Here is a 15093-nt window from a genome sequence, read left to right as displayed (position 1 = left end):
TTGATGGAAATATGGGAGCTATTTGATGAGAAGATTGATAACAACAGCTGTATGAATAGAATTTATAGTTCACTAGCCGTCAGGCTCGCTTCGCTCGACATATCCGTCTAGCCAGGGGGCTCCGCCCCCTGGACACCCGACTGGAGACCGTCCAAAAATGAGATCAGCAGCTGCATTTTTCATTTGAGCATTTTTATCATATGTTAGGACGATCCAGTCGGGGATCCAGACTAAACGTCTGGCTAAACAGATATGGCGAGCGAAGCGAGCCGGAATGCTAGTAATATAATATTCCCAGGATTGAAGTAGCAGTGCCCAATCAATTTTCCCACGATAAATGCATTTCAATCTTCAACTTGGTGCCAACCTAACAAGTCAACTCAACTTAATGCCAACCTGACAAAATTATTAATTTAGTTACCAATTAACAACTGTTTCGAAGAGGTACTCTCTCTAGATTATAGTTCTATAGTAACATATATGGTATGGACATTTTTCAACATTACACGATAAATGCATTTCCCACGATAAATGCATTTCAATCTTCAACTTGGTGCCAACCTAACAATTCAACTCAACTTAATGCCAACCTGACAAAATTATTAATTTAGTTACCAGTTAACAACTGTTAACAACTGAAGAGGTACTCTCTCTAGATTATAGTTCTATATTGACATATGGTATGGACATTTTTCAATATTATAATTAAGGGAATAAGAAAAATATACATGCTAAAAGACGAACTTTAAACCCTTAAAAACCACCCTTAGAGTTAAAATATTGCCAAAAGATTTCTTAGTGCGCCTCTAAAGGGCCAACTGAACATACCTACCAAATTTGAACGTTTTTGGTCCGGTAGATTTTTAGTTCTGCGAGTGAGTGAGTGAGTGAGTCAGTCAGTCTGTGAGTGGTGCCATTTCGCTTATATATATATATATAGATATATATATATATTATATATATATATATATAAAGATTTAGGAGTTTTTCTAGTTTTTCTCTTTTAAAGTCATCATCAATGGCATTTCTCACCCCTATTCTATTTTTATTACATTCCATGGATTCTTTATCCTTTCGCAATGCTGTACATTATATTCCTTTTCATCCTTTTATCCTTACAGTGTTTTCTTGAGCAATACCCTACACGAAATTAGAACAAGGTGAATATCTACAGGCTTAAAGCTAGCTGCTACTCCATATCCATAAACTTTTGATTAACCAACAAACGTTCACTTCGCCTTTCTATTCTTCTCCTCCTTCCTCCTCCTCCTCCTCCTACTCCTCCTCCTCCTCCTCATCATCATCATCCTCTTCTTTTTCTTCTGCTTCATCTTCTTCTCTCTCTTCTACTTCTTCATCATTTTCCTGTTTTTCTCTCATGATTATTGTTGTAGACTAAATCCCGCTAATTCCCATGCTCCTTTGTAACACCTTCAAGGGCTGCTATTCTACAAACATACTTTCTCTTTCCTCTGTCATCCTTGTCTTCTACCCTTTTTGTTTCTCTTTTCATTCTTATTCTTCTTTACCTTGGTTTTCTTCTACTAGTATAGTGTGACTGCCTGTAACTCTAATACTGTTTCCCTGTTTTGGCATCAAGGACTGCTAATTAAAATTTAACATTCACGATTCTCCTACAATATTGCAGTCCATTACATATCCACTGCTTTTCTATTTTTCTTTGTATCCTCTTTTCCATCTCCTCACATTTATCCTCAATATTAGTCGACTACTTCTCCTCATTTGTGTTGTCTCTATTCTATTCTTCTTCTTCTTCTACTCCTCCTTTTTCTTCTTCTCCATCTTCTTCTTCTTCTTGTACTTCTTCCACTTCTTCTTCTTCCACTTCCCTCGGCCCCACCCATTTTCTCAGTTTCTTCTCATTCCACTTTATTTCCTTTTCCACCTTTATCACTACCCTTTTCCTCTTCCTCCTCACCTCCTTTCTTCTGTCATTCACTGCCTTCTCTCTTTCCTGTTCCTCCTTTCCCGTCTTTCGGAGGACACGATAAGCCGTCGGTCCCGACTACCTAGGAAGTAGTCTCTCATCATCATCATCCCTCTCACTCATTGCCCACGCACAAGCCTAAGAGCTCATGTGGGCATCACCCTCAGTATTATTATTATTATTATTCTTGGAATAATCTTCCTCATTCTTAATGGATCCAAAAAACTCTCTCATACCTTCTCTCTCTCTTCTCTGATGTCTAAACTCAATTCTCAATTCTCCCTCGTCTAACGATAAGCTTTCTTCTTCTTCTCCTCCTTCTCTTCATCCTCCTCCTCCTCCTCCTCCTCCTCCTCCTCCTCCTCCTCCTCCTCCTCCTCCTCTTCCTACTCCTAAAATTTATCCTGATTATTAGTATACTACTTCTTCTCATTTGTGTTGTCTCTTCTATTCTTATCCTCCATCTTCTCTTCCTCCTTCTCCTTCTTTTTCTTCTTCTTCTCCTCCTTTTCTTCATCCTCCTCCTCCTCCTCCTTCTTCTTCTTCTTCTTCTTCTCCTTCTCCTACTCATGACATTTATCCTCATTATTATTACTAGACTACCTCTTCTCATTTGTGTTGTCTCTTCTATTCTTCTCCTCCTTCTTCTCTTCCTCCTCCTCCACTTCCTTCTTCCTCTCCATCTTCTTCTTCTCCCTCTCTACATTCTCTTTTTCTCTTCAGCTTGTCCGCCACACTACTTGTGTCGGACGGACATTGTCTGAATATTTATTCATTCATCAGAGCAAGAAAAGAATGAAAGTATTTAAAGAGGCTAGTGAGATAGAATGAGAGGGAGTGATAGACGGTGACCATGCAAGAGTGAGAGGGGAAGAACAATAGTAGTTCATGATATAAAACGGTCACGTGGCCCAGTCATGCATAACTTCATGCATGATTCGGCTTTGAGTGTATCAGTCAGCATTATTATTCATGTTTCAAATATTTAAATTTTTATTCAAAAGTTATGTTTTCACGGTCTAGCTGAGTATTTGAATTGTATTAACAAGGAGCAGTCCAGTGTTTCAACTATAGGGAAGTGTAATAGGCTCAATTTTTAACTTGAGAAAAACCTTATAAATAGAGAACAACTCTGGAAAAGTCTGAAAATTGGGTGGAAACTTACTTGCAAAAAGATTTTCCTTTAGGTGAGGTGAGACAGGCGCCGCCATTTTTACAAGGATTCGGCGAACAGGAGACGACACCTGAAAAACAAAATAAAATATTAATAAATTGACAAAAAATGGAGAAAACATTATAATGAATTAATAACAAAAGTGGAAGGATAGAAGGATTTATAACAATGTCATTAATCACTAAATCTCGTTACTGACGAGATCAGTGTCCTTATAAGATCATTGTACTCTCTTAGAATTTTTCTTCTCCTCCACCTTCTTCTTCTTTTTCTTCTTCTTCTTCTTCTTCTTCTTCTTCTTCTTCACCTCCTCCTCATCCTCGTCTTTTAGTTCTGTTCTGTTTCGTCATCTTCGTCTTTTGCGTCTCCTTCTCCCCTACTCCTCCTTCTTTTAGTTCTGTTCTGCTTCATTTTCATCTTCTCCTTCTTTTTCTTCTTCTTCTTCTCCTCCTCCTCTTTTTAGTTCTGTTCTGCTTCCTTTCTTTCTTTTTCTTCTTCTGCTGCGACGTCTTCTTCTTCTTCTCCCTTCTTCTTCTATCCAATTAAATTCCAATTACTACTTGCTTTTCAGCCTTACTAAATTCAATACCAACATGCGGGCTTAGTGACAACTTCATTTATATTTGGAGTCTCCCCTTCTTCTATTATCATCATCATCAAGAGAACAAATCAAAACCTTCACTTCTACATGCCGTTGAATTGAATTAGAAATCATTGTATAGTACACACAGTTCTCGGATTCCTTTGATCCCCTGCAATGCCTTATAAATCACAGAAAAAATAAAGCACTAGAATATATCCCATGGTATAAAGTGTTTATTTTTCAATTTACAATTTCAACTCAAGCTGATAGTCCTAGTACTTATTGTACTAGGAACTGATAGTCCTACTTATTATAGTAGGTAGTCTAGGTAGTCTAAACCTACTTATTATCCTTATTGACCGAGCGAAGTGAGGTCTAAGATTCAAGTCGACGGTTTGGCATTTCTCTAAATGTTTGAATGTTTATATGTTGCGCATTTACGGCGGAACGCGGTAATAGATTTCCATGAAATTTGACAGGTATGTTCCTTTTTCAATTGCGCGTCGACGTATATACAAGGTTTTTGGAAATTTTGCATTTCAAGGATAATATAAAAGGAAAAAGGAGCCTCCTTCATACGCCAATATTAGAGTAAAAATCAGACTATAGAATTATTCATCATAAATCAGCTGATAAGTGATTACACAGATGATGTGTGGAGAAGCCAGTCTGCTATTGCTGTATTTCCATAAGGTCTATAGTTTCAATCAGGTACTTGTGGATGAGAATACTGCGTGAGGTCTACTGTTCACAGCACTACTAGTTGTAGCTAGTACTGATAGTCCTAGTACTCATGAAGCTATGTGAGACTGGTAGTCTCTCATACTGTGCCGTTCTTACAGTAATAATAGACAGTAGTCGACAGTAATCGGTTTGAGTCAACAAAAAATTTGCTTGAAATTTGGAACATGAATGACATAATTATACCATGGGATATCTTATTATGCTTTCTATTCTCTATGGTATCACCATAAATGATACAGTATCACCAAAAAATGATACTTTATCACCATAAATGATACAGTATCACCAAAAAATGATACAGTATCACCAAAAAATGATACAGTATCACCAAAAATGATACAGTAACACCATAAATGATACAGTATCGCCAAAAAATGATACAGTATCACCACACGTGATAACAGTATCATCTCAAATTGATACAAATCGCCATAAATTGATACAAAACTTCAGACTTTGAATCAATTCTGCAAACCATGGGATATCTTCTCATACTACCTTACCTCTAAGGTACTACCTAACTATGAAACAGCATTGAGTTCTAAATTTCAGTTTACATATCTTGGCCAAGAATTGGCACATCTCCACACCTTTCAACGTCTTTATTCATTTCTAACTTCACAACTAGTTTACAACCAGCATAATCTTCACCAAATCACCTAAATCATATCCCAAATCACCTCCCAATTGCCGTAAACTCCTAAGTGATCGAAAATCTAGGTGATCGAAAAAACCACCTAAAATTCTCCACCAATGTTTGGTCATTTCAAATTTCTCACCAACTAGTTTCCAACCAGCATAAACTTCACCAAATATCTCCTAAAACACCTCCCAAATCACTTCCGAATTGCCGTAAACTCGCAAGTGATCGAAAACTAGATGATCGAAAAAAGCACTAAGAATTCTCCACCAGCCAAACGACAGATGTTTCAACTCTGATTTTGTACTCTCAGCAACAAGATAACATTCACCTCAGTCAGTATTGGGTGAATGGGTACCATATCCATATTATCCATAAGAACACTGTCAGTTTGAAATGAATCTTCACTCCAAGACCCTGATCAGGACTCAGTCAGTACTTATTCAATGAAAAGAACACTGATTTTGTCCATGAGAGACACTGACAATTTGGGGTGAATTTTTACTGTAGGACCCTAGACTGGCCACACAAAGGACTTCATAATCCGGCCGGTAGACGCACGCACGCGAGCGTACAGTCATCAAGCAACACCTGCCCTCTCAACTGGTTGCTGCTCTTCTTCTTCTTCTTCTACATCTTCTTCAACTCCCTTCTTCTCTTCTTCGATCTTCTTCTACATCCTCTTCAACTCCTTCTTCTTCTTTTTCTTCTACTTCTACTTCTTCTCCACTTTGTTCTTCTACATCTTCTTCAACTCCTACTTCTTCTTCTACATGATCATCTTCTTCTTCTTCGTCTTCACCACCTCTACAAGTCTCCTTCTCTGTCTAGTCTCCTTACTAGTCCACTGTTCCTCTCTCTTCATCTTCTTCTTCTCTTACTCCTTCACCTTCAACCGGTTTCCCTTCTCTGTCTAGTCTCCTATCAAGTCCACACTCTTCCTCACACTCTAAAAACTTCCTCCTCACAGTCTTCATCGACACAGCAGTGCAGCGCATATTATATGAGAATGCGGTGTTGCCAGATTGTGTATCACACTGTTCTTGTATCAAATCCCGGCTGTTCTTCCGAGTCCGGCTGAATTCTCTGGTCTGGAGTTCCTCCTTGCTGTGAGTGTGTGAAAGAGAAAGCGGTATTTGTGAGGGAGTGCAGGAGAGAGAGGGATGGATAGATGCCTTTATTTTTACTGAATATTACTACAAGTTATATGGGCGAAGTTCAGGCGATAAGAGTACCCTCTTCCAATTAACCCACAAAGAGAGTGAGAGAGAGATGATTGTTGAAGTGTAGACAAGTTTGTGTCCTGGAAGAAGATAGAAGGTCCTAAAGGATTGTCTGAGAGATGTTATACAGAAATATTCAGTCTGTTTCTTGATGAACACTTTTCCCGATACTATTTCTGAAATGGAAACAGTTTTTGAGATATAGAGATTCTTCTTGAAATACTGTTTGTGTTCAAGAAGATCATGGATTACCATGCCATAATTTAAGAGTATTGACTCTTAACTAAATTAAAAATTTTGTCAGGTCGGCATTAAATTGAGTTGACTTTGTTAGGTTGGCACCAAGTTGAAGAATGAAATGCATTTATCCAGGACCTCCTAAATGTAAATTTATCCTCTTAATTTATCCAGTTAGCCAAAATTAGCGTTTCCTCACCTTTTTCAATAATTGATGGGAAATATATTTAAAAAAAATCAGTACACAGGTTTAGCTGAGGTGGAAGAATTTTGTTCGCCAAAGATACGCCGATATAGTAACAGTTGTTTTTCGAGATCAAATTGACATAATACGTTCAAATTCGGTACAGAGGTTCCGCTGAGGTCGACATGCAGGCGAGCGAAGCGAGCCCGCTGATCTCATTTCTGGACGATCCAGTCGGGGGTCCAGGGGGCGGAGCCCCCTGGCTAGAAGGATATGGCGAGCGAAGCAAGCCTGATTGCTAGTATTGTAAATATAACTAACACATAAATTGTCCTAATCAGCCCACGCTATGCAAGCTTCATTTGATGAATTTTATCATTTCTTATCTATAATGTGATCAAATCACATTATTATCACATTTAGCACATTACTATCAGCTTCAATTGTATGATTTATCACCTCTTATCAATAATGTGAGGGAATCACATTATTACAACATGGCAAATAGCTTTAACTGGAAGATTTACATCAAGAAAATCACATTATTAATCACTATCGAATAGTCTACAGATGGAAATAAATCGGAAGTTTCAATTATTCAAATGCTAATTAATAACCAACTTAACTTGGTTCTGTTGTCAATATTTGCAGTAGCAGAAGTCTTCGGGGTGATTTACAGAATTTGATTGGGATTTTCGTTTAATAATAATTATTATCAAATAGCTTCAACTGAAAGATTAATCACCTCTTATCAGTCATGTTAGTAAATCAAACAAGTGACATAGTTTTAGAAACAATAGCGTGACATAAGCCCTGGGACATTGACGCGTTCTATTGACATTGAACTTGGAATGTAAATAATTGTTCGCTGGCAGCTGTTGGGCTTATCAATTATTTGCTCGAATTTTCACAGTTCTTATCAGTCAAATGTCAATCACCCAATGTGTGTTGACCCACATACTGCCTGGAATTTTATTTCTAGATTGGGTTTAATATGCTATAAATCTTAGGATCTCACTCTACAAATAAATTTGTGTCTGTTCAAGTAGATAAAATTCTATTTCTGTCACGGTGTATTCAAGCATGGATGTTGTAGTTGTTGAAATTACTGGTGATTACCATAAATAGTCTATAAGTCTATAAACGGAATTGTTTATTTATTCATAATTCACAATCAACTTAAGGACAAAGAAACAGACTACAGTCCAAAACTTCTTTTCATCCCAATTTCATAAAATAAATTGTCCACATAAAGGTTATGTGCGACTTATCAATTCTTCACTAATTTCCACATTGAAACAAAACACCAACACCTGAAACAATTAATTTTGAATTAGAAAGATTAAGATCCGAATTTATAACAAAATTGTTATATGAATGAATCAAGTACCATCTATCTGTAACTCACTCTGAATACCACCTTATTAGCATTGATAAATTACATACCATTGAATGAATAAATTAATAGAAGAGCAGGTCTACTTATGTATGCATCATTGACTCCTATCAAGTTTTAATGTGATGTGTATCATCTATATCTATTCTCAAGAATTGGACCAGGAAATGTAATGAGATGAAAATATTACAGAATTACTTAAATATTACAGAATATTTTACACAGAATTTAATTTCCCTTTTCTTCTGTGATAATACATTCTTAAGGCAGTTTGGTACACCTTTCCGTTTTTATTTACATTGAATAATCTTTTTCAATATAATTGTTAAGATCATTATAAGAGTGAGAAAAAGTGGCAACTGAAATTTTTAAGTGGTCTAATAAGCGAGTTATGGGTTGTTGAAGGGCTAACTTTCCAGATTCCGTTTTCTTTCGAATTTTCCATTGGAGTTTTTTTAATACATTCAGAATATCATTGGCTTTGTTCTAATTATGTGTTTTTTGCGATTAATACCAAAATAAACAAGTTATCGAATTTACAAAAAATGACTTTTTATTTATGAACGAAATAGGCAATAAAATGTTTTAGTTTGAAAAGATATAGTTTTTGAATCTTCAGAGAAGTTCTAATAATATAGTCGAAACCGTTTATGATCTGGAAAGAAAACGGAATCTGGAATGTTAGCCCTTCAACAACCCATAACTCGCTTATTAGACCATTTAAAAATTTCAGTTGCCACTTTTTCTCACTCTTATAATGATCTTAACAATTATATTGAAAAAGATTATCCAATTTAAATAATGAAAAAAAGTGTACCGAACAGCCAGAAACCATTCAGCATTAATTTATTGATGTTTTTTTTTATTTCTCAACAATCGACCCCAAAGATTTCATTAATATTATCAGAGATAAGCTTTATTTTTTGATAAGCATATTATGCTTTTTCAAGAGTGTGCATTGATGTTTCCAAAACTGTAAAAACTAAAAAAAATGTATCAAAAATCAATGAGTATTTTTACTCCTTGATTTCACAATAATTACCTCCAGCTACACCTAATGAATAATGCAAAATTGTTTGTGATTTGAAGTTATTTATGGGTTCAACTGTGTTTAAATCATACTCTGCAATATTAGTTCTAAAACTGGGAAAAAATTCAACCGGTTACACTGGGAGACTGACCAGTTTCAGAGAGGGAACTGGCTGTAGGGCTTGGAGAAGAAATATGATGGAAGAATGAGGATTAAAAGAAAGTGAGATATAGGGAGAGTTTGAGTGTGTGTGAGAGAGATTGTTGATTGAGTACTTGAGGAAGAGGGAGAGAGATTGATTGAGTACTTTATTTATGTAGATTACAATATATACAGGATTATACACTTATATACAATAGCTTACAATAAGCAAAATTATAGATGAATTTACATAATATAGACTAAGAAAATAATTATTGAACTGTATATGATACGAAAAAAGCAATTTGTAATAACTAAAGATAATATTGTTATGCATCTACATAAATTTGGCGGAGCTTTGGACATATCAATGTCCATTCTTCGGAAAGAATATTAAAAATATCCTTCCCACTAACTCTCTACTAAAATAGACAGAGAGAGTGTGTGTGTGTGTGTTAGGGTGATCAGAATAAGGATCATACTAAGAGAGAAAAAGATAGAAGAAAGAGACAGAGAGGATAAAAAGAGAGAGAAAGAGAGTGATAGTGAGGAAGAGGATTTAATTAAGTTACAATCGGTTTTGGAATATTAATAGAGCCGGGTTGGTACAGTGATTAATACAAGACTTGATGCAACGCTCTATGGTGTTAATGATAAAATGAGTTATGCAGTTGAATATTATATTTTATAGTTATGTATGCGATGGTGGTGTGATATATATTCTAAATCAATTCTGAATATCTGGATCACTGCCAGGGATATAGAAGGGCTATAGATGCAGATAATTCTCAACTTGTCTTTTTTCTTTAGAGTTACTTTTGAATATAAATAAAAATATAAAACTTAGTACCCTTTCATCATGATATGTTTCGTCTATATAATGCTATTATCAAATTACTTGATTACTTGAAATTACTATTTAAATTCTCAACTTATATGGTGAGGTCCACGTTATATAGAAGGCAGTGGCAAGGCAGAAAATCGGCTACGCTTTTCTCCTATCTTTCTCCACTACCATTATATAACATGGACCTCACTGACCTCACTGATCCCTGATTGTAAGAAGAAGAAGAAGAAGAAGAAGAAGAAGAAGAGAAGAAGACCTCACTGTAGGAGGAAGAAAACGGGAAAGAGGTGGAAAAAGGAGAGAACAAGGAAGGACGAAGGAGAGGTAAAGAGACAATGGGGATAAGGAGGATGAAAGAGAATAAGAGAGAAGGAGAAAGTTTGAACTATCTCACCTTCTATTGAAATAATAAAACTCTCAGTAAGTGAAGAGAGAATAGAGGTGGGAGAATGGGAGAAAGAGGAAGGACGAAGAAGATTTAGAGAGAGAATGAAGGAGAAGGAGAATGGAAAGAGAATGAGAGAGAAGGAAAAATGATGAACTATCCCACCTTCTCTTGAAATAATGAAACTTGGTGAGATGAGATGAGAGAATAGAGGTGGGAGAAGGAGAGAAAGAGGAAGGAGAGGTAATGAGACAATGGAGGAGAAGGAGGATAAAAGAGAATGAGAGAGAAGGAAAAATGATGAACTATCCCACCTTCTCTTGGAATAATGAAACTTGGTGATATGAGATGAGGGAATAGAGGTGGGAGAAGGAGAGAAAGAGGAAGGAGAGGTAATGAGACAATGGAGGAGAAGGAGGATGAAAGAGAATGAGAGAGAAGGAAAAATTATGAACTATCCCACCTTCTCTTGAAATGATAAAACTTGATAAGTGAAATAAGAATAGAGATGGCAGGAGAGAAAGAGGAAAAACGAAGGAGAGGTAGAGAGACAATGTGGGAGAAGGAGGATCGAAAGAGAATGAGAGAGAAGGAGAAATGTTGAACTATCTCCCTTCTCTTGAGATAATAATAAACTCAGTTAATGTTACACGAATGACCGCAAGCTAATCGTGGTCTAATTCTTTTTGATTCATGATTCTCCGTCTTAACATTGTTCTTTTTCTACTTCTTCTCCTTCTTCTGCTTCTTCTTCTTCTTCTTCTTCTCCTTATCTAACATTGTATCCTTCTTCTTTTCCACCGTATTGAACGACTCCTCCTTCTTCTTTATCATAGTCTCCTTTTCCTCCTTCTACTTCTTTTCCTTCTCCTTTCTACTTCTACTCCTTCTTCTTCTTCTTTACCTCTTTATCTAACATTGTATCCTTCATTTCTACCGTATTGACCGACTCTTCCTACTTCTCTATCTTCTTTTCCAGTGTCTCCTTCTTCTCCTTTTCCTTCTTCTTCTTCTACTACTACTTCTCCTTCTTCTCATCTAAGTATATTTTTTCAAGACTCCTCCTTCTTCTTTATCTTGGTCTCCTTTTCCTCCTTCTTCTCTTTTTCCTTCTTCTTCATCATCTCATCTGGAAGGTGGAACTACCATCTTCTTCATCTCTCAAGGTGGAACTACCCTTGGGTCTCCTCACCAATAAAAGCCATACGCTAATAATAATCATCATCTCATCTAAGTATATTTTTCTTCTACTCAAGTAAACCTTTAGCACATTTCCAACATCATTCCTAGAATATCGTACCTTTCACATTTCCTAACCAAATACAAAATTAGCTTCTAAACTGATTAAAAATTAAAAAATGTTTTTAATACACATCAAAATTTCAATTGCTGAATGTGAATTATAGTGAGATCCATGTGTTATGATGGCAGTATTCTATAAACATTTGTGTTGCTATCCTTGTCTATCATACAACAAAGCAGATAGTGATATCCTTTTCTACCTCTTGAAACATTTTCAGATTGTTCTTAAATACAATTCAATATCAATATTAAAAAAATCATTCAACCATTGTAAAATATTTTCTTGGCGAATAGAAAATTATTGATTATTTTAAAAAAGAATGAACAGTTAGTATTACATCAGTTATCCTCTAAAGAAGGCAGTGTCAAGGAAGAGAATCGGCAACATTGTTCTCCTATCTTTCTCCACTGCCATTATAACGTGGACCTCACTACATAGATAGATAAAGAATTAATTGATACTCATAATAAAAAGCACCAATTCCAAAGCAATAACAAAAATTCAATTGGCATGGCACATGCCGTCAGCCAGAGTTGGTAGTTTATCTGTATCATATCAATTTTTTGATAAGCTGATTTCTCGAATCACTTCTAAATTATTTCGGGCAACATCTTATCGATACTCTCTATGCATTCAATCGCTCGGAATGAAAGCTATCAATTTTAGAAAAGAAAAATTCATCATCAGACCTTAGCGCATCTTATAATTATTCTAAATGGCAGCAAGACTTCTCAAATCATTTACCCAGTAAATACATTTAGTGGACCTCAGTATAGTTGACTTTGGGTCGGCAGTGAAGCTATCAGCTAATCAGACGTCAAGTGCAGACAGAGAGGGATAATACACCAGTAAGCAGGAAACAAGTAGTTAAGCACAACTGATACTTTGGCTCAATTTCAAGTTCTCCCTATCATACTCCATATATGCTTGCGTCTAAAATGTAACTAACATTTTGTTTATGAGTTTTTAACCTTGAATTACACTCTAGCAAATGAAAAAAGTATAGCTTAATCCAATAACTTTCTTCAAATGACCCCATCACCAATTATTATCAACTTGAAATCCTGAAAAAAAATATTTGAAGTTGCTACAATCCCTAATTTACTATAAATGTAAGTAATTAGTTTCATTAAAGTCACATTGATGTAGTTATCAATATCAATCTATATATATAAAAGCGAAATGGCACTCACTCACTGACTGACTGACTCACTCACTCGCAGAACTGAAAATCTACCGGATTAAAAACGTTCAAATTTGGTAGGTATGTTCAGTTGGCCCTTTAGAGGCGCACTAAGAAAACTTTTGGCAATATTTTAACTCTAAGGGTGGTTTTTAAGGTTTTAAAGTTCGTCTTTTAGCATGTATATTCTTCTTATTCTCTTAATTATAATTGAAAAAAGGCCATACCATATGTTAATATAGAACTATAATCTAAAGAGAGTACCTCTTCGAAACAGTTGTTAACTGGTAACTAAATTAATAATTTTGTCAGGTTGTTATTAAGTTGAGTTGACTTTGTTAGGTTGGCACCAAGTTGAAGATTGAAATGCACTGCGGGAAAATTGATTGGGCACTGCTACTTTAATCAGAGCTATTCCTGGGAATATCATATTACTAGCCGTCAGGCTCGCTTCGCTCGCCATATCCGTTTAGCCAGACGTTTAGTCTGGACTCCCGACTGGATCGTTCTAACATATGATAAAAATGCAGGCGAGCGAAGCGAGCCTGCTGATCTCATTCTTGGACGGTCTCCAGTCGAGGGTCCAGGCTAGACGGATATGGCGAGCGAAGCGAGCCTGACGACTAGTCTGTAATAAACTCAATATTAATGTCAATATCAATCTCTTGTGAACTTAAATCGTTTCAATAAACATGAAGCTTGAAGCATGAGTTTCGCAGTGAAAATGGAGCTCTACAATAATATTGCATTGTATTGGTAGTTGGCTAACCTATTGGAAGCCTGTCATTGGCAGATACAAGCCACACCCATCAAGGGCGGAGCATTCAAACACAGCTGTTGATGTGGGTGACATTCATCGATCTTCGTGTTTATTATATTAAAGGCAAGGCGGAGAATCGTCAACGATGTTCTCCCATCTTTCTCCACTGCCATTATGACGTGGACGTCTTTATAGTTCCGATTCTCCTTGTCTTACAATCCAACCTCCTCGAACTGCACAATCAACAGGCTAGGGAAGCCACAATAAATATAGAGTCCAGCCTCTAGTGGGTTAACACACACAAGGCATGCAATGATCATGTGCCAAATCAATAACTGTTGCACACACGGGCAGGAGAGCCGATAATTAAGCACGAAAAGGAGGTGGAACGAGAGAAAGATAAGGAGGAAGAGTGAGAGATGGAGAGAGAGAGAGAGAGATGGGTTATGAGAGTAAAATAAGGAGGAAGAGAGAGATGGTGAGTGAGGTAGTGAGGTAGAGAGAGAGATGGGTTGTGAAAGAAAGATGAGGAGGAAGAGAGAGTTGGTGAGTGAGATAGTGAGAGAGAGACAGAGAGTGATTGAGAGAGAGATAGAGCGATGGGTTATGAGAGAAAGATGAGAAGGAAGAGAGAGATGGTGTGTGTGGTAGTGAGAGAGAAGGAGTAACAAGAACACGAAACTCAGTGGAGATTGAATGCAGTTCTATATAACTTGTATTGGGTACTGCCCAAGTTGGTGCACCAATAAATAGACCAGGTGGTAATTGCAAGTTGCAGCCGATATATGAGTGTCTTTTCTAGTCAAAGAAGAAGATGAAGAAGAAGAAGAAGAAGAAGAAGAAGAAGAAGAAGAAGAAGAACAAATGTCAGTGGCTTCGTTATTTCAATTGCAGGCAGATAAAGGAGAAGAAAAAAGTGAAGCAGGAGCTATTTTTCGCCACACACAAAAATGAACAATATACAATATAGAAATAAACAATATATATGAGAATAGTTGTTTACTTAGCACTTCCGAAAGCAGAAGTGGAAGGTTATAGCTCTAGCAAATCTGAGGTAATCTGAATATCAGGAAATTGTCCAAGTACTTTTTATTTTTGTTATTCTTATTTGTCTAAATTACCTAAAAGATGATGTTCAATTATGTGGGAGGTTGAGTTTATACTTTTTTTATTCTTTCAAATGACAATAAGATGATATTATTATAAATGTTTTAATTATTGAAGAATGAACACAAATAATGAAAAGTTTTTTGATCACCTTTCTTAGTTCCATGTTAGCGGCTGGAATGGGTACACTTTCTGGCCTAGGCCGGAA

At 36.3% G+C, this 15093-nt stretch overlaps 1 protein-coding gene across 1 annotated transcript in view; it reads right to left on the bottom strand.

Moving 5' to 3' along the window:
- LOC111044615 (neurogenic locus Notch protein) overlaps positions 1-15093 on the bottom strand; it is a gene marked incomplete in the record, with an annotated part of 280748 nt that overhangs the window by 211781 nt on the left and 53874 nt on the right. Inside the window, 1 exon segment of the mRNA XM_039433417.1 lies at positions 3114-3192. Coding sequence (XP_039289351.1) covers positions 3114-3192 — 79 coding nt within the window.

Source organism: Nilaparvata lugens, chromosome 7 (assembly GCF_014356525.2).
Source record: "Nilaparvata lugens isolate BPH chromosome 7, ASM1435652v1, whole genome shotgun sequence".
Classification (NCBI taxonomy): Eukaryota; Metazoa; Arthropoda; class Insecta; order Hemiptera; family Delphacidae; genus Nilaparvata; species Nilaparvata lugens.
Note: the sequence above shows the minus strand (reverse complement) of the source record. Positions and strands in the feature narration are given on the sequence as shown.